The 21,794-nt window shown below is 54.2% G+C and overlaps 1 protein-coding gene across 1 annotated transcript in view; it reads left to right on the forward strand.

Annotated features, from left to right (window-relative positions):
- The window catches only part of FBLN2 (fibulin 2), a 70,545-nt gene extending 50,703 nt beyond the window's left edge, over nucleotides 1–19,842 (forward strand). Inside the window, exons 8-16 of the mRNA XM_064274815.1 lie at nucleotides 1,872–2,006; nucleotides 3,990–4,127; nucleotides 5,885–6,028; nucleotides 6,145–6,273; nucleotides 6,694–6,819; nucleotides 9,573–9,689; nucleotides 10,170–10,298; nucleotides 15,426–15,549; nucleotides 18,931–19,842. Of these exons, the coding sequence (XP_064130885.1) occupies nucleotides 1,872–2,006; nucleotides 3,990–4,127; nucleotides 5,885–6,028; nucleotides 6,145–6,273; nucleotides 6,694–6,819; nucleotides 9,573–9,689; nucleotides 10,170–10,298; nucleotides 15,426–15,549; nucleotides 18,931–19,288 (1,400 nt within the window). The 3' untranslated portion in view covers nucleotides 19,289–19,842. The remainder of the gene's footprint in view (nucleotides 1–1,871; nucleotides 2,007–3,989; nucleotides 4,128–5,884; nucleotides 6,029–6,144; nucleotides 6,274–6,693; nucleotides 6,820–9,572; nucleotides 9,690–10,169; nucleotides 10,299–15,425; nucleotides 15,550–18,930) is intronic.
- Nucleotides 19,843–21,794: the final 1,952 nt, after the last annotated feature.

Raw genomic sequence — 21,794 nt, forward strand, 5'->3', positions numbered from 1 at the left:
CCCAGTGGTCTATATATCAGAAGTCTTCATCATGCCCAGCCAAGCCTTCCTTGGAAACCACTTTCTCTGTCCCCCACCACCCTTGGCTGCCTCATGTGTTCAGTTGGTTCACCTGAGGTTTGGGAGGGCCTCCTTCCTAACAGCCTGCCCCTCCCTCTCCACCTGGTCTGTCCAGGACTCCAAGTGTTTGGCTCTCTGCCCTGTGCCCTTGGGGACAGTGTCTTTCACCCCAGCAACCTCACCCTACCTCAGCGGATGAGCCTAGCAGCCCCTCAGAGGCGGGGGCTGTGTGTCCAGTGAATGAGTGATGTGCCCCTCCCCCCGCCAGATGGTGCTCTGAGAAGGAGCAACTGGGCATGTCCATGTATCCTTAGCACCTGCCTGGAGGAGAGGTTTTTCTTGTTTTTTTATGGTGGTAAAATATATAACGTAACACTTGCCGTTTTAACCATTCTTAAGTGTAAATCAACTGGCATTAATCATATTCTCCATGTATGTAACCATTACCTCTATTTCTTTCCATAACTTTTTCCTTACCCAACACAGAAACTGTGTACCCCTGAAGCCATAACTCCCCGTTCCTTGCTCCTCTTGGCAGCCACTACCCCACCTTCTGTCTCTCTGCATTTGCCTGTTCTGATATTTCACTTATGTAAGTGGGCCAGACAGCAGGGGGTGAGTTTTGACTTGGTGAACTCTCTGGCTTTCCTCTTCCCCAGTGCTCCTTCCCTCTCTCCTTTGCTGGCTTCTCCCCTCCCCACAGCCTGTTCCAGGAGTGTCCCAGAAGTTGGTCCTCGGCCTCTTCTCCATACGCCCTCTCCCCCAGTGACCACAACCACGCTGGGCCTTTTACCACCCATATGCTGACCGCAAATTAACATCTCTAGCCAGAGCCTTCTGGGCCGCAGACTTGGGTCTCCAGCCCCCTCTGGACCTTTCCACTGGGCACCTCTCAAACACCGTGGCCACAGGGCTCGGATCTGCCCTGTTCGCCTGCTGCCCCCAGCCTGCCCCATACCGGTAGATGGCGCCCCCTCGTCCAGCTATTCAGGCTCACACCTTCCTCTCATCCTTTGGTGGACGCTGCCGGTTCCACATTCAGAGTATTTCCAGAGTCTGACCACATCCGCTCACCTCCATGGGTGGCGGTCTGAGCCGCAGCGCTCCCCTGCCTGGACTACTCTGATCCTCCTTACAGGCCTGCCTCCTTGCCTCCACCTTCACCTGGAGACTGTCCTCCAGTGCAGCTGGGGACCCTGTTAACAGATAAGTCAGATCACGTCCCTTCTCCCTGGCCCCTCCCTTGGTTCCACTGTCCTCAGGGTCAAAGGCAGCCCTCAGCTCTCTGACTCATCTTCTCTTTTCTCCCGCCACACTTGCCCCCCTCTGTGTCCTCTGTACCCTGCAGGTTCTCTCCTCAGGGCCCTTGCACTGACTGTTCCCTCTGCCCAGAACAGCCTCTTGGCCTGCCTTTCAAACCCTTGCTCCACTGTCATCTTGTCTGAGCCCTCCCTGACCATGCTGCACCCCTGCCTCAGCCCTTCTCGTTTCCTTGGTCCTGCCCCGTTTTTTCACGTGGAACCTGTGACTACCTTCCATACTACATGTTTCCGTATTTATCTCTTCATTGTGTCTCCTCCCTGAATGTCAGCTCCACGAGGGCTGTCTTACTCACACGGTATCCCCAGTGCCAAGAGCAGTGCTTGGCACTTAGCGGGTGCTCAATAAATATTTGTTGAAGGAATGGATGGATAGATAAGCGGCATTGGCCTCATGTAGCTCTCTGGTTGGGGAGCACCTGGACGGCAGGGCCTGGTTCTCCCTCCCTCCTGGCTGCCTGTGGTGCCCCTGACAGCCCCCCTCTCCCGCAGACATCAACGAATGCGTGACTGCTCTGCACACGTGCAGCCGGGGCGAGCACTGCGTGAACACGCTGGGCTCCTTCCACTGCTACAAGGCCCTCACCTGTGAGTCGGGCTACACCCTCACGGATGGCGAATGCACAGGTGAGACGCTCAGCTGCTGGCCTCCCTCCCTCCACCCTCACTTGCTAAGAGCCTTGTCCCTTCTGGAGAGTTGCCACAGCGTTCCTGCCCAGGTGGAGGTGTGTGTGGCGGGGGGGGGAAGCCAAGGCTCTGGTCTTGGCATTGTGATACTTGCTGGGCAGTGCTGGTTATTCCCCTCGCCATGCCTCAGTTTTCCTGATTATACGTAGGAGTGGAGCCCCCTTGAAGAATCACTTCCTCCTCTTTTACTAGGAAATTCTTGCCCTCAAAAAAGAGAGGGGATTTTTTATTCAGCCAATTCAACAAATACTTCTTGAGCTTCTTTTATGTCCTGGCAGGGTCCTGGGTGACAGGGAGACAGTGCGGGGTGTGGTGGTCCTTGTCTCTGACCTCCTGTTTATCTCCCAAAGGGAGAGATGGACTGTCGCCAAGCACATGGCATGGTGATAGAGTGTGGCTGTGGGCTGGGTGCTGTTTTAGGTGTGGGGAGGAGAAGGCCCCATTGTGGAGGTGATGTTGAAGGGGGCACGTGAATGATGAGACTTGGGAAGGGTGTTCCGGGCAGAGGGAGCAGCAAGCCCAAAGGCCCTTGGGCAGGGCAAGGAGACAGTGTTGGCATGGTCAGAAGCAGAAAGGAAGTCTCAGGGTGGAGCAGAGCATGGGGCGGGTGTTGAAGGAGACAATGAGTTGGCAGGCCTGGTCACAGGAGCCGGATGGTTCTAATCCACATGTGGTGGAAGCAGTTTTTTAAACTTAAGTCCAGAGGAATGCCACCGAGGAAGTGAGCCTTGTAGAAGTGCTTCATTGTTCTGAGCCCTGGAGAATGCCAGGCGTGAGGAGCGGCCTAAAGGTTAGGCTGGGAGCCAGGAGGGGGGACATGGGAGGGAGGTGAGCCCCTGGCCCTCGGTATGGGTGTACATGGCAGATCCAGGGCCAGCTTGCCCCTCTGAGATCCCTGTCACCTTCCCAACACCTGGGAAGGGCACCATCTCCTTGGGTGCACCCTAGCCCACTGCCTGCCTGGTTCATCTCTGGGTGCGTGGAACCCAGCACAGGGCCTCACAGAGTTCGGACTGCTATGGGAAGTGGTAGAAGCCTTGGAAACCAGGAGAGGTGTTAGATGGAGGGAAAGAAAAATGGACAGATGAATGCCAGACTAGCAAATGTTGGCCTGGGAGCCATCAAAGCTGAGGAAATCCAAGCTAGGCCTCTTATTCTCTGTGTGCTGCTGTCCTGCTCTGTGCCTCAGTTTCCTCATGTGTCAAAGGCTTGATGACCTCTGTTGTGTAGGACCCATGAGGGGCAGCATGGGGCCTGTGCTTTGTAAACTGTAGAGTGTGGCGCAGATATGAGCAGCCCTCTTGATGGCCTGCGTGGAGAATTCCAGTGAAGGTGCTCCGCAGCAGCGGGCCCCTGGCACAGGCTAAATAGTCCAGCAACTTTTTTGGCTGCACAGCAGGTGGGGGAGCAGTGACTTGATCCCAGGTCTGGCAGCTCCATCATCGGAAGCCCCAGGACTTCCTGCTGTCAGCGCCACCTCCCAAGGATCGTTGACCAAGGACCTTGGGTTTAAGCACTTGTTGCCCTTCCTGCCTACTCCTGGGCAGAGTGGGCAGCAGTTAGAGCACAGCCTCTGGAGCCAGGCTGCCTGGGTTCTAATCCCACCCAATGTGCCCTAGTCGTGCCTCAGTTTCCCCCTTTGTAAGATGGGCATAGTCATAGTACCTACTTCCCAGGTTGCTGTGAGAATTAATTAAACACATCGAGGAGTGCTTAGAACAGTGGCTGGTACAGGGGGAAGGCTCCAGAGGTGTGCTCGTGTTATTTTGTCACGTTAGGCAATGTTGCTCCCTCAGCTTCCCCAGTGCTGAAGAACTTGGTTATCACGGTGGCCTGAGGTCGGGGATGTGCTGCGTTGCTGTGACCAGGATGCTGGGGTATAAGGGGCAGAGGGCCACCCCTAACGTTGGCCTCTGTATACAGATGTGGACGAGTGTGCACTGGGCACGCACAACTGCCAGGCGGGCTTCACGTGCCAGAACACCAAGGGCTCCTTCTACTGCCAGGCTCGGCAGCGCTGCATGGTGGGCTTCCTGCAGGACCCCGAGGGCAACTGTGTGGGTGAGTGGGATCTGCAAGAGGGCAGTGGGGTTCTCTGAGGGCTTCAGAGACCATAGCCTGCTGTGCTGTGCCTCACCCAGCCTCAGTGCTCTTCCATGCAACTGGCATGAGCCGTCTGACCTTGGCTGACCCTCTGTGCCAGGCCCTGAGCTGGACTAATAGGGGGAAGAAATGAGGCATCTCTTGGGGCTCTTTGTTTTCTTGGGGGCTTCGGTTTACCCATCTGTGGGGTTGACTTAATGAATGTGTTTAATTTTTTTTTAATCAGAACCAACGGTATGAAATTTATATGTTATATTACGACCTGGTACATACACACACACAACTAGAACACAAATTTCACAAGACAACCTTACCCTGACTGCATGTGATACACACAAATTTTCTGTTTTCACAACTTGTGAGTTGAGCACTTCTAGACCGATTTCATGCTCTGCTAATGGGTTGAGACTTGCAGTTTGACACATGGGGGTCTAGCTGTGGTTCCCAAGTGGGTCTGAGATCCCCCACCCTCCCTGCCCCACTTCAGCCTCTTCCAGAAAACCAGGAGGCAGGAGGCCCTGGCCTGCGCAGAGGCGGGCACCAGCGCCCCCTGCAGGACAGGCTGGGCTTCAAGTAGGAGCCATCAGGAATGTGAACAGCCCTGGGAAGGCAGGTGTGGGCCAGGTGGCCTGCGGTGTACCATGGACCAGGACACTACTTTCCTCACAATAACCACATATGAGATTGTGCTCCTGTTGTAGGGATGAACTGAGGTGCAGGAGGGGAGCTGCTGTGTCAGAAAGCTTTCTCAAGACTCGATGGAGGTCACCTCACAAGTCTGGGAGCTAGAGCTCTCCCCGAGGCACCTCTCTAACGCTGCTCACCGTGTGACCTGTTGGTGTCCCCGGATGCAGAAAACCTCTAAGGGTTCCCATGGTCAGCCCTGGGACCACCCGCCCAGCCGGGCTTAGGGCAAGGTGGCGAGGTCTGCCTGACTCCAGACAGCTCGTCAGTGATTCAGTCATTAACAGCATTTCCTACTGAGTGCCTACTGAGTGCCAGGGTTTGAAATGTTGGGGGCACTACCCCAATTTGACAAGGCGTTTGGGAGGGCTAAATAAGCAAACACATTTATGAAAGTAGCAGTTATTCACAGGTACTTTGATAAATAATAAAACAAGTCAGGGATAAAAACTTCAAGAGGAGACTCCTACCTGGTCCGAGAGGACCTCAGTGAGCAGAACATTTGGCCGGGACCAGTGATGGAGCCAGCCATGAAAATAGGATGGGCTGTCTGTGCCAGGAAAGTGGGGAACAGCATTTGCAAAGGGCCTGCAGTGGGACTGTGTGGGCATTGGAGATGGTGAGGGGCCCAGTGGGACTGAAGTAAAGGGTGTGGGGGCGGGGGTAGGAGGAGGTTGCACAGGTCAGCAGGGCCCTATACGCTGGGGTGAGGTGTTTGGATTCAGTTCTGGGTAAGACACGGCTTTTGGAGACTGGAGAGCAGAGGCACACCGTGTTGTAGTTATCTTAGACATTCGCTGCGATTTCATTCTAGCGTCTGCATCAAGGGCAGATGTGAGAAGCATGTAGGACTTCACCTGCGGGTGCTTAGGGTCCCAGGAAACTGAGCCCTTTGGGTCAGGGGGAGACGGAGTGGGACAGTCTGGCCTAGCAGCTTTGAACAGGGCCTGGCTACCCTGGCTGCCTGGCACATGGCCCTGGGCCCAGGTACTGGAACAGGGAAGTGACATCATCCTCACCCACCTCCACAGACATCAACGAGTGCACGTCGCTGTCTGAGCCCTGTAAGCCGGGCTTCAGCTGCATCAACACGGTGGGTTCCTACACGTGCCAGAGGAACCCCCTGCTCTGCGGGCGCGGCTACCACGCCAGTGAGGACGGCACCAAGTGTGTGGGTAAGGCTGGCCTCCACCCCTTGTGGCCTGCCGGGCCTGCTCAGATTCCCCAGTGCCCACGGGGGGCCGTGCAGAGGGGGAACCCTGGGCCTCAACGAGCCCACCCCCCCCTGCAGATGTGAACGAGTGTGAGACAGGTGTACACCGCTGCAGCAATGGCCAGGTGTGCCACAACCTCCCCGGTTCCTATCGCTGCGACTGCAAAGCTGGCTTCCAGCGCGATGCCTTCGGCCGGACCTGCATTGGTATGTGGGGCTGGGGGCCGCACCTGCTGTTCCTCTCCACCTCCCCACCTCTGGGCTGGGTGACTGCTGGTACCCATTGCCTGAGTGGTGCCCACCTGCCCAAGGCCACCCCTTTGGGTTCCTTTCCAGGCACCCCTAGGCCTGTCTGTGGGCTTGGCCACCTCTCCTATCCTTTGTGTGCTATGCTGACTGTTCCCTCTTTGCTCTGGCTATCTGCTATCCCTGCTTCTCTCAGTCTCTGTCTGTCCCTCTCTGTCTTTCTCCTTCTCTGTCTCTTTGCCTCTGTCTGCCCTGTCTGGGTCCCTCCTTGTCTTTTTTCCTGGTTTCCTCTCCCCACCCAGTTTCCTCCATGGCCTGGGGAGGTGCCTGAGGGTGGAGGGAGGCCTGATGCTGCCCACCTGCCTGCCTGCCCACCTGCAGACATAAACGAGTGCTGGGCCTCCCCGGGCCGCGTGTGCCAGCACACCTGTGAGAACACGCCTGGTTCTTACCGCTGCTCCTGCGCCTCGGGGTTCCGGCTGGCTGCTGATGGCAAGCACTGTGAAGGTACCGCTGACTGGCCCCGCCCATCCTGGTCTCACTTGCAGGCCTGGCCCCATCCACCGTCACACCTTGACCCTTGGCACCCCCCACTGTACCATTTCTCCCATCCCCCATCCATCCAAATCCTCCCTGGTTCAGCGAGTCAGGCGGCTTCCCCCCTGTGGGCTGGGTCCTAGCTGCCACAGACCACAGGGGCTGGGTGTCTGTGTTGTCAGCAGCCCCAATGGGAGCTCCTTTTGGGCAGAGATGGTGGGTGAGCTTGGGCCTCAGGGCCTGGCCCAGCCTTTGGTAGAGCAGTCTCTGGTTTCAGTCTCAGCTGGCAATGGTCTGGGATCCAGGCAGGGACTGGAAGTGGGTGAAGCCCCAGAGAGGGCCCAACCAGAGAGCCTAGGGGCAGATGGAGCTGCCCTAGTGCAGGCTCAGGTGCCGATCCCAGTGCTGACCCCTGGTCTTCCAGAGACTCCAGAAGCCTAGGTATTTATGTGAAATCTCCTGAATTTTACGTATTGCTGATACAAAACCTTTAAAAAACTCACTGTGGGCTAAGCCAAGTATGTCCACAAGCTGGACCATTCACAGGCTGGTATTTGAGGTTCATGTTCTCATCCATGTGGAGATGGACCCAGGGCTGATGGTGGGACCACATGAAGGGCTGTCTCCACACATCCCCTGCACAGTTGGGCCGGGTCCATCAGGAAGAGACCCTGAGGCTGGTCGGTGAGGGGGCAGGGGGTGAGTGAAGGGCCCCACTGACCTGGTGCTGTCTTTCCCAGCCTCCCCTCAATGTGAAGGTCTTTCCTTACTGCCCCTGGTGGAAGGAGTCCCTGAGACCCCTGGAGAGACCATCTGCCCCTACCCAGTCACCTGCCTGTGGGAGATCCCAGGGGTCAGGCCCAGTCCAGGAGCAGGATGGTGTGACAGGCCTGGTTATGTCAGACGAGATTAGGCTCTGAAAAAAATTCTGTCACTTTCGTTCATGTATTTACTCATTCAGGCATTCATTCATTCACTCATTCAGGCATTCATTCATTCACTCATTCATGCATGCATGGTATGAGCACATGTGAACATCTAAGCCATGCCATGGGCTGAGAACTGTGGGGATGGAGGCCTTTGTCTCCTCTGTGTAGTCATAGAGTCATTCGTTCATTCTTTAGTCCTTTGGCTGACTAAATGCTAGAGATGAATCTGGTATGGTCCCTCACCCCTAAGCAGCTCAGACACCAGGAGAGGAGAGAATGCATTCATTCATTTGTTCATTCATTCCATCATTTTTTGTGAGCACTGTGGATGTTGCCAGATCGTGAGGATTGAGACATGGGTCCAACAGTGGCCTCCCACCCTCTCCTTGCTGTTCCCTCTGTCCTCGCCTGCCTCCTTGCTGTGCTCTGACGTACCAACATGCACCCACCTCAGGGCCCTTGCCCATGCTGTGCTCTCTGCCTGGAGTGCCTGCCCCTGGATGTCCACACGCACCTTCCCTGTTAGTGACTCACTCCAATCACCCTACTTAAACTGCAGCTGCCCAAACACACCCCTGCCCCTTCTCTGCCTTATTTCTGTCCACGGCACGTGCCACCTCCTAAGATTAGTGGTTTTACTTGTTTATCTACTCCCCCTGTCTTAGTCATCTAGTGCCGGTATAACAGAAATACCACAAGTGGATGGCTTTAACAAAGAGACATTTATTCTCTCCCAGTCTAGTAGGGCTAGAAGTCCAAATTCTGGGCGCCAGCTCCAGGGGAAGGCTTTGTCTCTCTGTTGGCTCTGGAGGAAGGTCCTTGTCATCAGTCTTCCACTGGAGCTTCTCACCACAGGGACCCCAGGTCCAAAGGATGCAGTATTCTCCTGGTTCTTGTTCTTGGTGGCATGAGGTCCCCATGTCTCTCTGCTCACGTCTCTCTTTTATATCTCAAAAGGGGTTGGCTTAAGACACAATGTAATCTTGTAGACTGAGTCCTGCCTCATTAACATAACTGCCATTAATCCCATCTCATTAATATCATAGAGATAGGATTTACAACACTTAGGAAAACCACATGCGATGACACAATGGTGGACAGTCACACAATACTAGGAGTCATGGCTCAGCCAAATTGATACACGTATTTTTGGGAGACATAATTCAGTCCATTGCACCCCCAACATGAATGTCAGCTCCATGATGGGGAGACTTTTGTCATCTTGTTCACAGCCATGTCCCCGTCCTGGCACAGACCTGGCACACCGTAGGGGCTTAGTAGTCCTTTACTGAATGAATAGAAAGACAAGTCCCTGCCTGCAAAGAGCTCAGAGTGAAGGAGACATCGGCGTTAGCTGCCTCGCTCGCTCGCACATCCTCTCGTTCACTCACATGCTTGTTCATTCCATACTGTGGGCCTACTCTGTCACCCATGCAGTTCCACATGAGCCCCAGGCCCCAAGAAGGTCCTTGTCAGTGCCCTGGGCAACGCCTCCAGGAGACATTGGTGCCAAGTGCCGTGGACCCTTGTAGGCTTCCCGCATAGGGATTCTGAACCCAATCTGTGAGTGCTTCCTTCTAGCAGCTGGCCAGGAGCCCACCAGCAAGCCCTGCTCTGTCCCTACCCCAGCTGCATGCCCCAGGGAGGTGCTTTGCCCTTCCTGGGCCTCTTTCCCCCATCGGCCCCTAGGGGCGGCTGTAAAACCAGGCTTGAGGTGAGCCGTGGGGGCCTCAGCCCTCATCCCAGGTGGGGGAAGGCTGGAAGGGCCCCACTGTGATGGCTCACCTCCTGCAGACGTGAATGAGTGCGAGTCCCAGCGCTGCAGCCAGGAGTGTGCCAACATCTATGGCTCCTACCAGTGCTACTGCCGCCAGGGCTACCAGCTGGCCGAGGATGGGCACACCTGCAGAGGTACCTTTTCTCTCCCTGGGCCCCACAGACACCCCTCCCCTGTGTTCCAGACTCAGGATAGACATAGGCTAGTGTCCGATCTGAGTTTGAGTTCCAGCCCTGCTGTTTTTTGGCTGAGTGACTTTGGCAAATTACTTCCCCACTTGGAGTCTCAGGCTTCTCCTCTGTAAAATGGGATAATGACCCCGACCTCAGAGGGGATGGAGGGTTAGGTTAAGTAATGCCTGTGAGAGTGCCCGGCTCATCACCAGTACCTGTTGTCCCTCAGCCGACAGCTGAAGTTACAGAGCAGTCCCCGGGGGCAAGCGCTGGGAGGGAGTGCTGTGTGGCTGTATTGCCTTGGGCATCTCTCTGGGCCTGCTGTCCTCACTTGTGAAGTGGGCCTCTCAGCACTGTGGCTGTGACGGGGCAGGTAGACTGTCCGCAGCCAGGCCCTGGGGGTGGCTGGGGCTCCTGAGGTGCCACTTCTCTCTCTGGCAGACATTGACGAGTGCGCGCAGGGCGCCAGCATCCTCTGCACTTTCCGCTGCCTCAACACGCCGGGGAGCTACCAGTGTGCGTGTCCAGAGCGGGGCTACGCCATGATGGCCAACGGGAGGTCCTGCAAGGGTGAGCCAGTGTTCCCCTGCCCCACAGGCAACCTCACGTGGCCTGCTTCGTGCTTGGAGCTCCCACACCAAGTCTATCAGTACAGAATGGCCAGGCCACCAGTGGCCACATTAACCAAGGTCTATGCCTGGCATGAGGAAGGTGACAGTCCTTCTACTCGGGCCAGCTGAGAGTCTTCCAGGCCTGGGCTCAGCTCTGGGCCCTTCCCTGGGAGGGGGACAGGGTACCCTAGGTAGTTCTAGAGGAGGCAGGGGGAAAAACAGCCTCAGGTGTCCCAGTTGCTGTCCTCAACTCTCTGCGATGCTCTCCAGGGAAATGGGCAGCAGGTGGTCTGTGGACCAGAGGGTATGGGGACCCAGGGGAGTGGAGAAGGGGTCGTGGAGGCGTATCCCTGCTCCACATGCCTTCTCCTAGTCAGAGCTTCTCAGGGAGGGAAGGGCCGCACAGGAAGGAGGGGCTCTCCATTCCTGGGGACATGTAAGCAGGGGCTGGGCAGCCGCCTGGTAAATTTGCAATAGAGGGGTTCCTGCCTAGATGGGGACCAGATTCTGTGACGTCTAATGTTCCTTCTAAGCCTGAAAGCCCAGGATTCTAAGTTCAGTTCCATTGGGGTTTACCAAGGCCCCTGAGATTAAGCGGGGCAAGCCTGAGGGGCCTCAGCCACCTGGCAGGATGCAGGAGGGGCTCCCAGCAGCCCTGGGAGAACCATTTGCGCAGTGTCCAGAGTTGAGGCCCCTGTCCCTCTCCTGGCAGCCACAGACTGCATCTTCCTCAGCAAGGGGAATTGAGGACCCAGAGCTCCTGGGGCTGCAGCCGTCTGACTCTGGCCAGGGTCCTGCCCCAGTCCTGGGTGGCATTTTGGTCCACAAAGGCAGGTCCTCTTGTCCAGGGGCCAGAGTCAGCGCCCAGCAGAGGACAGAGTCAGACTGGCATGTGTAGGCTGGTGACTGCTACCTATGCGTGGATCCAGAAGTCTAGCTAGTGGATCTCAGCAGCTGTTTATCTTCTTAGTACCTTAGCCTGGAATACAGGGTAGGGTGGGATGGAATGGCCTGGCGTGGACTAGGTCAGAGAGCACTGTGCCCAGTGAGAGTAGCCCCAGTCTGTGTGTGCACTTAGTCCCAGTGTACTAGCATTCCTTACTGTCCCTGCTGTGAGGGGAAAAATCTCAAAGGCCCTGAGGAACACCATGTGGATCGTGACCTGGAAGCCCACAGGGGCTTGAGAGGGTAGCCTGGGTCTCCTCGCAGCAAAGTCCTTTGTTTTGTCATTTGAAAAATAATATGTGTGGATGCTATAAAAGGTAAGGATTTTACCCATCATAAACTGAGCTGTGCAGGCAACGTGGTGTTACATTTCCAGAGCGTGATTTTATCCTCGACACTGAGGCCCTGATCACAGAACACTCAGCCAGACACTTCAGTGGTTTTTGCTCTTGGGGATAGTTCCTCTCTGGCCCTCCTTCCCCAGCCCTGTGCTGAATGCTGCCTGGCTGGGGTGCCCGTAGGGGTCCAGGGCACATGCACGCCCTGCGCGTCTGGTTTCTGTGCAGTGGGATCCAGTGCCTGGCTCCAGCCCGGGGCCCGCAAGTGCCCGGGCTCACTTCTGCCCTTACTCTCTGCATCCCTTTCCTCTGCCCCCTTGCAGCCTGCTCTGTCACTTGCTGGTGGGAGTGAGGGGGCTGCCTCCCTGAGGGCAGAAGATCTGGCAAGCCGGGTCTCTACGCTCTAGTCCTCATTGCATCTCCAGCACCTCTCACCCCTTGTGCTCTCTGGCCCTGTTCTGACTTAGACTGCATTGAGCTCCTGCAGGTGAAATGGGAGGGTGACCATGGGCAAAGAATATGCTGGCTACTCCTATTCAATATTAAATGAAAGGATGGAAACAGACTCAGACATCCCCTCCCTAGAACATGCACTCCATGAAGGTAGGGCCGTGTCCGTCCTGTGTCCCAGCACCTAGAGCAGTGCCCACAGTGGAGGTGCTCATGGACCATACGACCATGTGACTTAACCAAGAGGCAGCTACTGCTAATACACGGATCCATCTCCTTCCAGGATTTCTTTATGCAAACATGTTGTTGTTAGGTGCCATTGAGTCAGTTCTGACTCATGGTGACCATATGTATAACAGAACGAAACACTGCTCAGTCCTTTGCTGTCCTCACAATCATTGCTGTGTTTGAGCCCATCATTGGCAGCCACTGGGTCAGTCCCTCTTGTCGAGGGTCTTCCTATCTTTCACTGACCCTCTTCTTTACCAAGCATGATGTCCTTCTCCAGGAACTGGTCCCTCCTGATAACATGTCCAAAGTACATGAGACAAAGTCTCGGCATCCTCGCTTCTAAGGAGCATCCTGACTGTACTGCTTCCAAGGCAGATGTGTTCGTTCTTCTGGCGGTCCCTGCTATATTCAGTATTCTCTGCCAACACCATAATTCAAAGGCATTGGTTCTTCCGTCTTCTTATTCGTTGTCCAGCTTTCGCATGCATATGAGGTGATTGAAAGTACCATAGCTTGGGTCAGGCACACCGTAGTCCTCAGAGTGATAGCTTGGCTTTTGAACACTTCACAGAGGTCTTTTGCAGCGGATTTGGCCTATGCAATACATTGTTTGATTTCTTGACTGCTGCTCCCATGTTGTATATATGCAGACATAGGTGCAGGAAATATAAAGCTAATTCAAATCATACTGGAAATAGTCTTGAATCCTGCCTTTTTCTTAGGTGAAGGTACGTGAAGCCCTTCTCAGCACTTGGCTCGATAAGGGGTGACTTTGAGCAATAGCTGTTAGAATTACTATGGATATAAGTGCTTGTTTTCCCAGGTCTTTCAAAAGCCTTCGGAGACGTCTTCTGGAGGCTGTGTTCTATAACATTTCTATGCTTCTGTGTTGTTTTGCTTTGTCCGCTATTTCTGGGCACCTGAGTTGAGATTAATGCCATGGGTGAGGGTGCAGGGACACCCCTGGACAGGCAGCCTTGTCCCCATCTTGCACATCCCCTAGCCTGAGCTATCCTGGAGAGGTTGCAGCCACCGGGGCTCTTGTGACAGCTTCCTGTGAGCTTGGTGAGGCCAGGCTGCAGTCAGTGACTGTAAACTCCATCAGCCCCTACCCAGGGCAGACTACCCCATTCCTGCCCCACTCCTACCCCAGCCCCATGCCCAGGCTCCAGGAGTCAGAACTCCTGCTCACCCGAGTGGGCAGCCAGGTCATAGGTTGAGAAACAGAAGGGGACCTCCCTTCATGTGGAGTCAGTTAATTAACCAGGGGCAGGACAGTGACCCGCCCATCCTGGGCCCCACCCCATCTGGCTTCTTTCCATGTGTTCCCTCACCCATCTTTGTTGCCACCCTGGGAAGTTGGGAGCATGACCCATTCGGCATAGGAGGAAAATAAGGCCTTGAGAGGTGAACTAACATGGGCTGACTCCTGCTGCAGGGCGGGGACAGACGGGCCAGGTCGGGAACGGGCTGTAGGTTGAGCCCACGCAGCCCTGCGGTGGCATGTGCCCTGGGCTCAGCTGTGAGATGGGGTCCAGGGCCTGCCCCATGGGGTGTTGTGACGGGTAAGTGAGTTGGTGAGTGCTGACCACCTCAAGTATCACATGGATGTCCTTTAGGAAACTCTGGGTGTAGTCTGGTTATTACTATTATGTTGTTGTTGGGAATCAGCTCGGCATAGTGATCAGATCCCAGACAGTGGCGTCTGGCAGACCTGACTTCCCACCCCAGCTGCCCTGCTGCCTGCTGTGTGACCTTCAGTAAGGCTGACCCCCTCTCTGAGCCTTGGTTCCCTTCTCTTTCAGAGGCTGGTGGCCCTCATCTCACAGGGCTAGTGTGAGGATTCAGTGAGGAAACCTTCCCATACAGGGTCCACATGGAGAAGTGGACAAGACTCAGAGCCCCTCAGGGTAGCCCGGGGTTTTCATCCCTGCCCCTGACAGGCCCACCCCAGGTGACGGCACCTGGGGCCCCCTGAGTCTGCCCTTTCTGAGTGAGCAGCTGACTTTGCAGAAGGGGCCTCTGGAGTTCATTTATTTGGCTTTTTGTCTAATAGGTTGGCCTTCAGCTCTCCCTCTCTCACACGCGCGCGTGTACACACACACACACACACGTACACACACTTTCTGTCTTTCACTCCTTCACATTCACACTCCTGTACACACGTGCTTGCTTCTCTGAGCTTTTGTTGGAGCTTCTCGCCCATCCGTCATGTGTGTGTTTATGCCTCAGTGTCCTGAATGGGCCTCTGTGTGCTTGTGTGCCCATGAGGGTGTGTACGTGCCTGTTGGTGTTTGCACGTGTGGGGTGTGTACATGAAGCATGAGCACGTCTGCAGTTCACGATGACATTCATACCTGTGCATCTTGGACTATGTACAAGTGACGGGTTGTGTGCTTCCATGCAGCAGTATGGATTGAGCCCCGGCACTGGGCCAGGCATTCTTCTTGGTAGTGAGGATGCCGTGGGAGCGAGAAAGACAAAAGCCCCTCCCTACTGGACCTCATGATGAGGAGGGGGTGGGTGGAAACAGGGCAGATGTACAGAATAGCTTAGGCGTGCTTCTGTGCTTGACAAGTAGCAGGAAAATAAATGGGTGGTGGGATGGAGAGCGATGGGGAGGGGGACATGTAGGGTGGTTGGGAGCTGAGATCTGAAACATGAGAAGGAGCCATGTCAGAAGATGTGGGGAGAGTTCCAGCAAAGGGCATAGCATGTGCAAAGGCCCTGAGGTAGGCAGGGGATCCACATGTTAGGGCAGCTTGCAGGAGTTCAGCGTGACTGCAGCCCAGGGGAGGGGAAGGGCTCAGAAAAGGGCTCAGAGGCTCTGCATCCAATAGCTTGATGTCCGTGGCAGGTACTTAGCTTTGACATTAGGAGCCTGGGATGCCACCTGAGGACATGACATAAGGTGATTTGCATTTCAAAGCAAGGCTCTGGCTGCTGGGTACAGAAGGGACCAGATGAGCATGTGTGGTGCAGGGTGGCCTATGAGCTTGTGGGTTCCCAAGTCAGGACCAGCTGCTCTGGGACCCAGGATTCCACTGGGGGTGTGGGTGGTTCAGGCTGGGGTGCCACAGTAAGGGGGATCCCTCACTTTGCCCTTCTTCTCCTCCCTCCAGATCTGGATGAGTGTGCGCTGGGCACCCACAACTGCTCCGAGTCCGAGACCTGCCACAACATCCAGGGCAGCTTCCGCTGCCTGCGCTTTGAGTGCCCACCGAACTACGTCCGTGTTTCCGAAACGTGAGTGCCCCTCCCGGCCAGGCCTGGCCCTGCACAAACTCTGTGGTATTCAAGGGAAGCCCTGCCTGGACCACTTCCTACTGTGCACAGCCCCCAGCTGCCTGGGCCTTGGTCCTCATTTACCAAAAGCAGATAAGTGTACTTTGCAGGAAGCTCAGAGTATAGAAAACACAGAGGAAAATGTTCCCAGGAAGTCTCATCTCCTTCCCTGCTCTCATTCACTTTCTCTCTCTCTTTCACGTGCACACACACATGCACAGATACTTATTAGTTATCTGTTGCTGTGTAATGAAATTTCCGAATAATTAGCAGTTTACAACGACAAACATTTACTGTCCCATGGTTCCTGAGGGCCAACAATCCAGGAGCAGCTTAGCTGGGCGGTTCTGCCTCAGGGTCTCTCATGAAGTTGTGCTCCAGCTGTTGTGAGGCTGCAGGAGCTCACTGCTCCTTCCTGTGGCTGTGGGCAGGAGGCCTCAGTTCCCTGCCCCATGGGTGCTGCTCACACACGGCTGGCCCCAGAGGGAGTGATGAGACAGAGCCCTGGCAAGGACCGAACCTGACCTTGAAAGTGACATCCCCTGCCTTCTGCTGCTGGTCACACAGTCCAGCACGGAGAGGCCACTGAGAGGGGGCCTGCACAGGGTGGGAACACCTGGAGGTGGGCACAGGGCTTCTTGCAGGCTAGGGACCACCTGCCTGGTGGACACTCTCGGTGTTTGGCTGTATTTCTTACCCTTTCTTTTGTAAATATGTATTCTCTTAATGTTTTCTTGTTCTTAGTATAGTAGTTTGTCTTCCATTTATTTTGTCAAGTATTTCCCAGATTTAAATTTTTTAAATTACAAAGTGATGCAGTTGATTCTCATTATTCACGTAGTTATGTTCTATGAAGTTGCCACAAACACTGAATTAGGGAATACTGGACCATTGCTCCAGGGGAAGTGCAGGGGTAGTTCCTGTGAGCCTCTGGTCACAACGTTTTCTTCAACCCATCGATGTAGAACCTTGTTTTCTGTGTGTTTCTGTTTAAAGACACCTTATTTTAATATAGATTGTTCATTGACGCTGAAGTTGTGGCCAACAACACTATAACCCATGCCTGAATAAAGCTCAAATAGAACACACAGGGATCTTCTCCATTAGGCACAGCACAGTCTTGTTCTTAGGAACACTAGGCAACATTTCAGCACAACGCTTGGGGCCATTTTAAAAGGTGAAATCACCAACAAAAGGCCCTAAAATGCAGAAAAAATGGGACTAAATAGACTGTGCCAAGGACACTTGTTTGCAGTGTGAGAGCTGAAGCAAGACAGCAGAGTTGCCTTGCTGGCCGTCAGCTGGAGGTGTGCGTGCGTGTCGGGCAGCTTACATTTTGCTGCTCTGTGGGGGTCCCCGAATAACTATGAAAGGGCTGCAAGTATTGATTTCCGGGTTGTACAAAAATATTAGCAAATAGGTAAATTCTCGAATATGGAGTCCATGAATAACCAGGATTGGCTGTATATGCTTGTAAAAAAAAATTAAATAGTAAAAGCCTACCAGCCAAAGTGAAAAATTCTTATCCCCCGACCTCTCCAGTAAATGGCATCTGTGTGACTGCTAACAGGTTAAGGTCTGTCCATCTGCTCTCCCATCCCAGCATAAACCAAACATGCTGGCACTACTTTTGCACAGCTGGGCTTGTTTGTCTGCAGCTGGCCCTGTCACTTTCATGCTGTCTTTGACATCAGCACATGCAGGCCACCTCCCTGTTAGAGTGACTGCTTGGTATTTCCTAGTGGAGGTGTGTCATTATTGTCTACCGGGTGCCCCCATGGCCCGGGTGAACGTCCATGTGCATGTATCTTGGGACACTTAGGTGAGCATGTCTGGGAGCCTGGGCAGGTGACCTCAGCTCTCTGGGCCTCAGTTGTCTCATCTGTAACATGGCGATGATAATAGCACAACCCGAGGAGGGGTGTTGTGAGTATTCATGTCACGTCTTAGCACAGTGCTGGAATAAGTGCCGTTGTTGTGGTTGTTACTTGTGGCATGCCAGTCAGGAGCTCCGTTCTGGGTGATTCTACAAAGCTCCTGAGCCCCTGAGTGCCTGAGCAGTGTCCTTTTTTGGAAGCAGGGAGTTTTTTAGTCTGTGATTTAATGATGGAGATAACAGTGGCTCACAGGGCCAGGAAGAGACTGGATTGTGGCTGTGAGTGCTTAGAGATCTGAGGCCTCCGCCAGCCTGGAGGTTGACAGACATTCTCTCCTCATTGTCGTCTGTCTAGCGTGGCCGAGCCTCCAGGCTTCTATCCGGAGCAGGCGCCACTCTGCCTTGATGCTCAGAGAGGTTTCCTCCCAGGAAAAGCAGCTCCTCCCAAGTCAGAAGAGCAAATGGCTCATTGTGGAAGAAACAGAATTTAAAAATAATTAAAACAATAAACCACCAGAGCCAGGGAATCCACATAGCTGAGGGGTGTGCAAGATAAAAAGATTTTTTTAAAGAAAAGGATGATAAAAATCCAGGAAGTGGATAGGAAGGAAGGCAGGGATGATGAAAGGTAGAAGTGAGTAATGAATCAGTGAGTGGATGGTTGGTGTATGCATGAAGGCGTGGGTGGGTAGATGGATGGCGGGGAAGAAGGACGGTGCATGCACGTGAATGGACAAGAGCTGCTAACAAACCATATCAGGCACTGTGCCAAGCACTGCATGTTTCTAAACTTGCCCCGTCCTCCTGTGAAAGGATGAGGTTGTTATTAGCCCCATCTTACAGATGAGCAAACGGAGACCTAGAGAGGTGATATGACTTAACACCATCTAGTAAGTTGTAGGAAACCCTGGTGGCGTAGAGGTTAAGTGCTATAGCTGCTAACCAAAGGGTCGGCAGTTCGAATCTTCCAGGCACTCCTTGTAAACTCTGTGGGGCAGTTCTATTCTGTCCTGTAGGATCGCTATGAGTCAGAATCGACTCGACGGCACGGGGTTTGGGTTTTTGGTTGGTTAGTAAGTGGTAGAGTCCCTGGGTGGTGCGAGTGGTGAAGTGCTTAACTGCTAACCAAAAGGTTGGAGGTTCAAATCCACCCAGAAAAGAAAGTCCTGGCAACCTACTTCTGAAAGATCAGCCATTGAAAACCGTGTGAAACACAGTTCTCCTCGGACACACACGGGGTTGCCATGAGTTGAAGTTGACTGCATAGCCACTGATCCAGGTACTTAGTGGCAGAGCTAGCATTTGAGCCCAGGCGCACGAGCTCTGAGCCTACACCGAGGCCTGATAGCACGCACAGGAGTGGACAGAGTGGGTGGGGGTGGACGGTTGGGGTGGGAGAGCCTGAGAACAGACGTGCCTGTTGGGACCCTGCTGACCAGGCCCCCCTCATCTCGCTGTCCCCGCAGGAAGTGTGAGCGTACCACGTGCCACGACTTGATCGAGTGCCAGAACTCGCCGGCACGCATCACGCACTACCAGCTCAACTTCCAGACGGGCCTCTTGGTGCCTGCCCATATCTTCCGCATTGGCCCAGCGCCCGCCTTCGCAGGGGACACCATCTCCCTGACCATCACCAAGGGCAATGAGGAGGGCTACTTCGGCACACGCCGGCTCAATGCCTACACGGGCGTCGTCTACCTGCAGCGCACCGTGCGCGAGCCCCGGGACTTTGCCCTGGACGTGGAGATGAAGCTGTGGCGCCAGGGCTCCGTCACCACCTTCCTGGCCAAGATACATGTCTTCTTCACCACCTTCGCCCTGTGAGGCTGGCCGCCCTGTGGGCCACTGAGGCCTCAGGCCCCTCTAGTAGTTCCACGCCGTGCACCCTGGGCTGCTGCCCTCACTGCACCGGGCAAGCTCTCCTTTCTGTTTCTAAACCACACAGGTGGGGTTGGGAAATTATTGGGATGGTTTTACCTATAACTTTGTAAATTAACTTAATTTTGCTGACTTGATTCCTCTTGGGTTCCTGAGCCTCTCGCATGCCCCATGTGGAGGGAGTTAGCGGTGGGGGGTGTGTCCATAGGTGCATGCTGCGTGGAGCTTTGAGGACGGCTTTGAGGTGACTGCCAGACCCTCCAGGTGGAGTCGAAGACACAGGCTGGGCAACTACTGCAGAAAGGAGACAAACTGCCACGTCGGGGCTTTCGGACTCAACTGGATGACCTGTCCCAAAGCGGACGTTTCGTTTCATCTTCCACTGTGATTCGTTCTTTACCTTTTTAGAAAAAAAAATCATTGTAAGTTTTTTTGTTTTTGTTTTTAAACTATAAAAGTAGCACATGTGCATTGTAAAAAAAAATTCAAAGTAAAAACCTTCTGGTCCCTTACCTTGACGTGTTTGAGTTTGACAATGATGTCTGAATGTCACATCATCCCTAGCCTGGCCTGCGTGTCAGAGTGTGGGTCGCGACCTTTCTCGATGTCTTACACAGACAATTAACCTAAAAAAAGGAGCTCATCTCCAGGGTGGAAGAACGGAAGTGCAAACAAATGCCCACTTTGGGATGCTTTCTTCTCTTCCTGCTTCTCCTCCCTCCTCCCCTCCCAGAGTGGACCTCCCCTGGTCTGTCATTTTGGATGCCCTCCAGGACCCCATCCCTGGCCCTGTAGGTCAGACAGTGGACTGGGGCAGCCTGGAGGAGGTGAGAACTCAGCTTTCCTTCTCCAGTGCAGGGTTCTGGGGCTTTTAGGCTGGGGCAGAGGGGACTATTGGCACTGGGGAAACTGAGGCCCTGAAGTGGAGGGGACATCCCCAAGGTGCACATCGAGTCAGAATGGGCCTCTGGACCCAAATATGAGAACCCCACATGCATATCTCTGCCCCATCCCTGGCTGTTTCTCCAAGCTGGTGGGTTCCAGACTGCATGCCACAACCCCTGTGGGTCTTGAGGTAGCGGGCCATAGCCTGTGCTTAAATGGAATAGACAGCTACAGGGCTGCACGTTTAGGAAAGGTAAGAATTGGCCCACAGAATGATGCATGTGTTTGTGTGCACGTGTGTGTGTGTGTATGGAGCACACATAGTTGTGTACGCGCCAGCTCTGGCGTGCTGTAAAATGCCTTTCTTACTGTGAGCAGTCATCAGAAGTAAAGGCGAGAAGCAGCCAACTGGAGAGTGGAGGGCTGCCCTGTGTGAAGGGGCGACCCCGAGGCTCCAGTGACGGTGTCTTCTATGGGCATGGGCACAGGTGGCCGCTGTTCAGATATTTCAAGACAACTTCTCAAACTACCCTTTAATTTAAAACTTCTTGATTTTAAGATGTGGCAATTAATGAAAACCGTTAAAAACCAGGTGTGAGCCTGTTTGCCAGTCAGCCTGCCTTGAATGGGGGAGGCGGCTGCAGCCTCTGCCTCCTGGCTCCTCCCCTCCTCCTCCCCCCTGGCCCCTGCCCTGCTCCGAGGTTGGGCAGCAGCAACAAGGACTTCCTCCTCAGTCCCGGCTGCACCTCTCTTTCCTGGTACAGGAACCTAGAACTAACACTCTTGTTGTCCAAGGTCACTGTGTCAGGCAGTAAGAAATGGGATTCCATTCAAGAGGAGGGCAGGGTTCAGGGTTAAGAATGCTACAGGGCATGGGGCAGCTGTCCTGCTCCTGCAGGGTCTTCTCGTCCATGCTTACCCCGTGTGCCCTCAGGCAAGTGACTCCACCTGACCTGTGAACGGGGCACTTTCTCCCCAAAGGCCTGCCTCATGGATGGAAGGGGCAGACACGTAAGGCATCCAGCCTGGAGCCCGGCCCACCTGTGGGCTCTGCGAAACATTTCCTTCAGACCTTAGAGTTTCTGAGCCTCAGTGATTCTAGAATTCCATGCTTCTAAGATTTTAAAGGAGCCTTTGGATGGTGCACGTGGTTGACATACTTGGCTGCTAACTGGGATCTTGGAGGTTCGAGTGTACCCAGAGGCACCTCAGGAGAAAGACATGATGATCCACTTCTGAAAAACCAGCCCCTGAAAACCCTAGCGTGCACAATTCTACCCTGGCACCCACGGGGTTGTCACTGACGCACACGGGGTTGTCATGAGTCGTAGTCAAATCAACAGCAACTGGTTAAGAGTTAAAATCCAGGCAATCTTGGATTGAAAAAGCCTCTACCTAGAGGCACCTTGGAAGATAGGCCTGGCGGTCTGCTTCCAAAAGATCACAGCTTGAAAACCCTATGGAGCAGTTCTACTGTGCGCACATGGGTCTCCGTGAGTCGGAGTGGACTCAACAGCAGCTGACAACCACTGTGAGTCTGCTGTTTTTGCCGAGGCTAGAAGGGGGC

This window comes from Loxodonta africana, chromosome 22 (genome assembly GCF_030014295.1).
Source record: "Loxodonta africana isolate mLoxAfr1 chromosome 22, mLoxAfr1.hap2, whole genome shotgun sequence".
NCBI classification, from domain to species: Eukaryota; Metazoa; Chordata; class Mammalia; order Proboscidea; family Elephantidae; genus Loxodonta; species Loxodonta africana.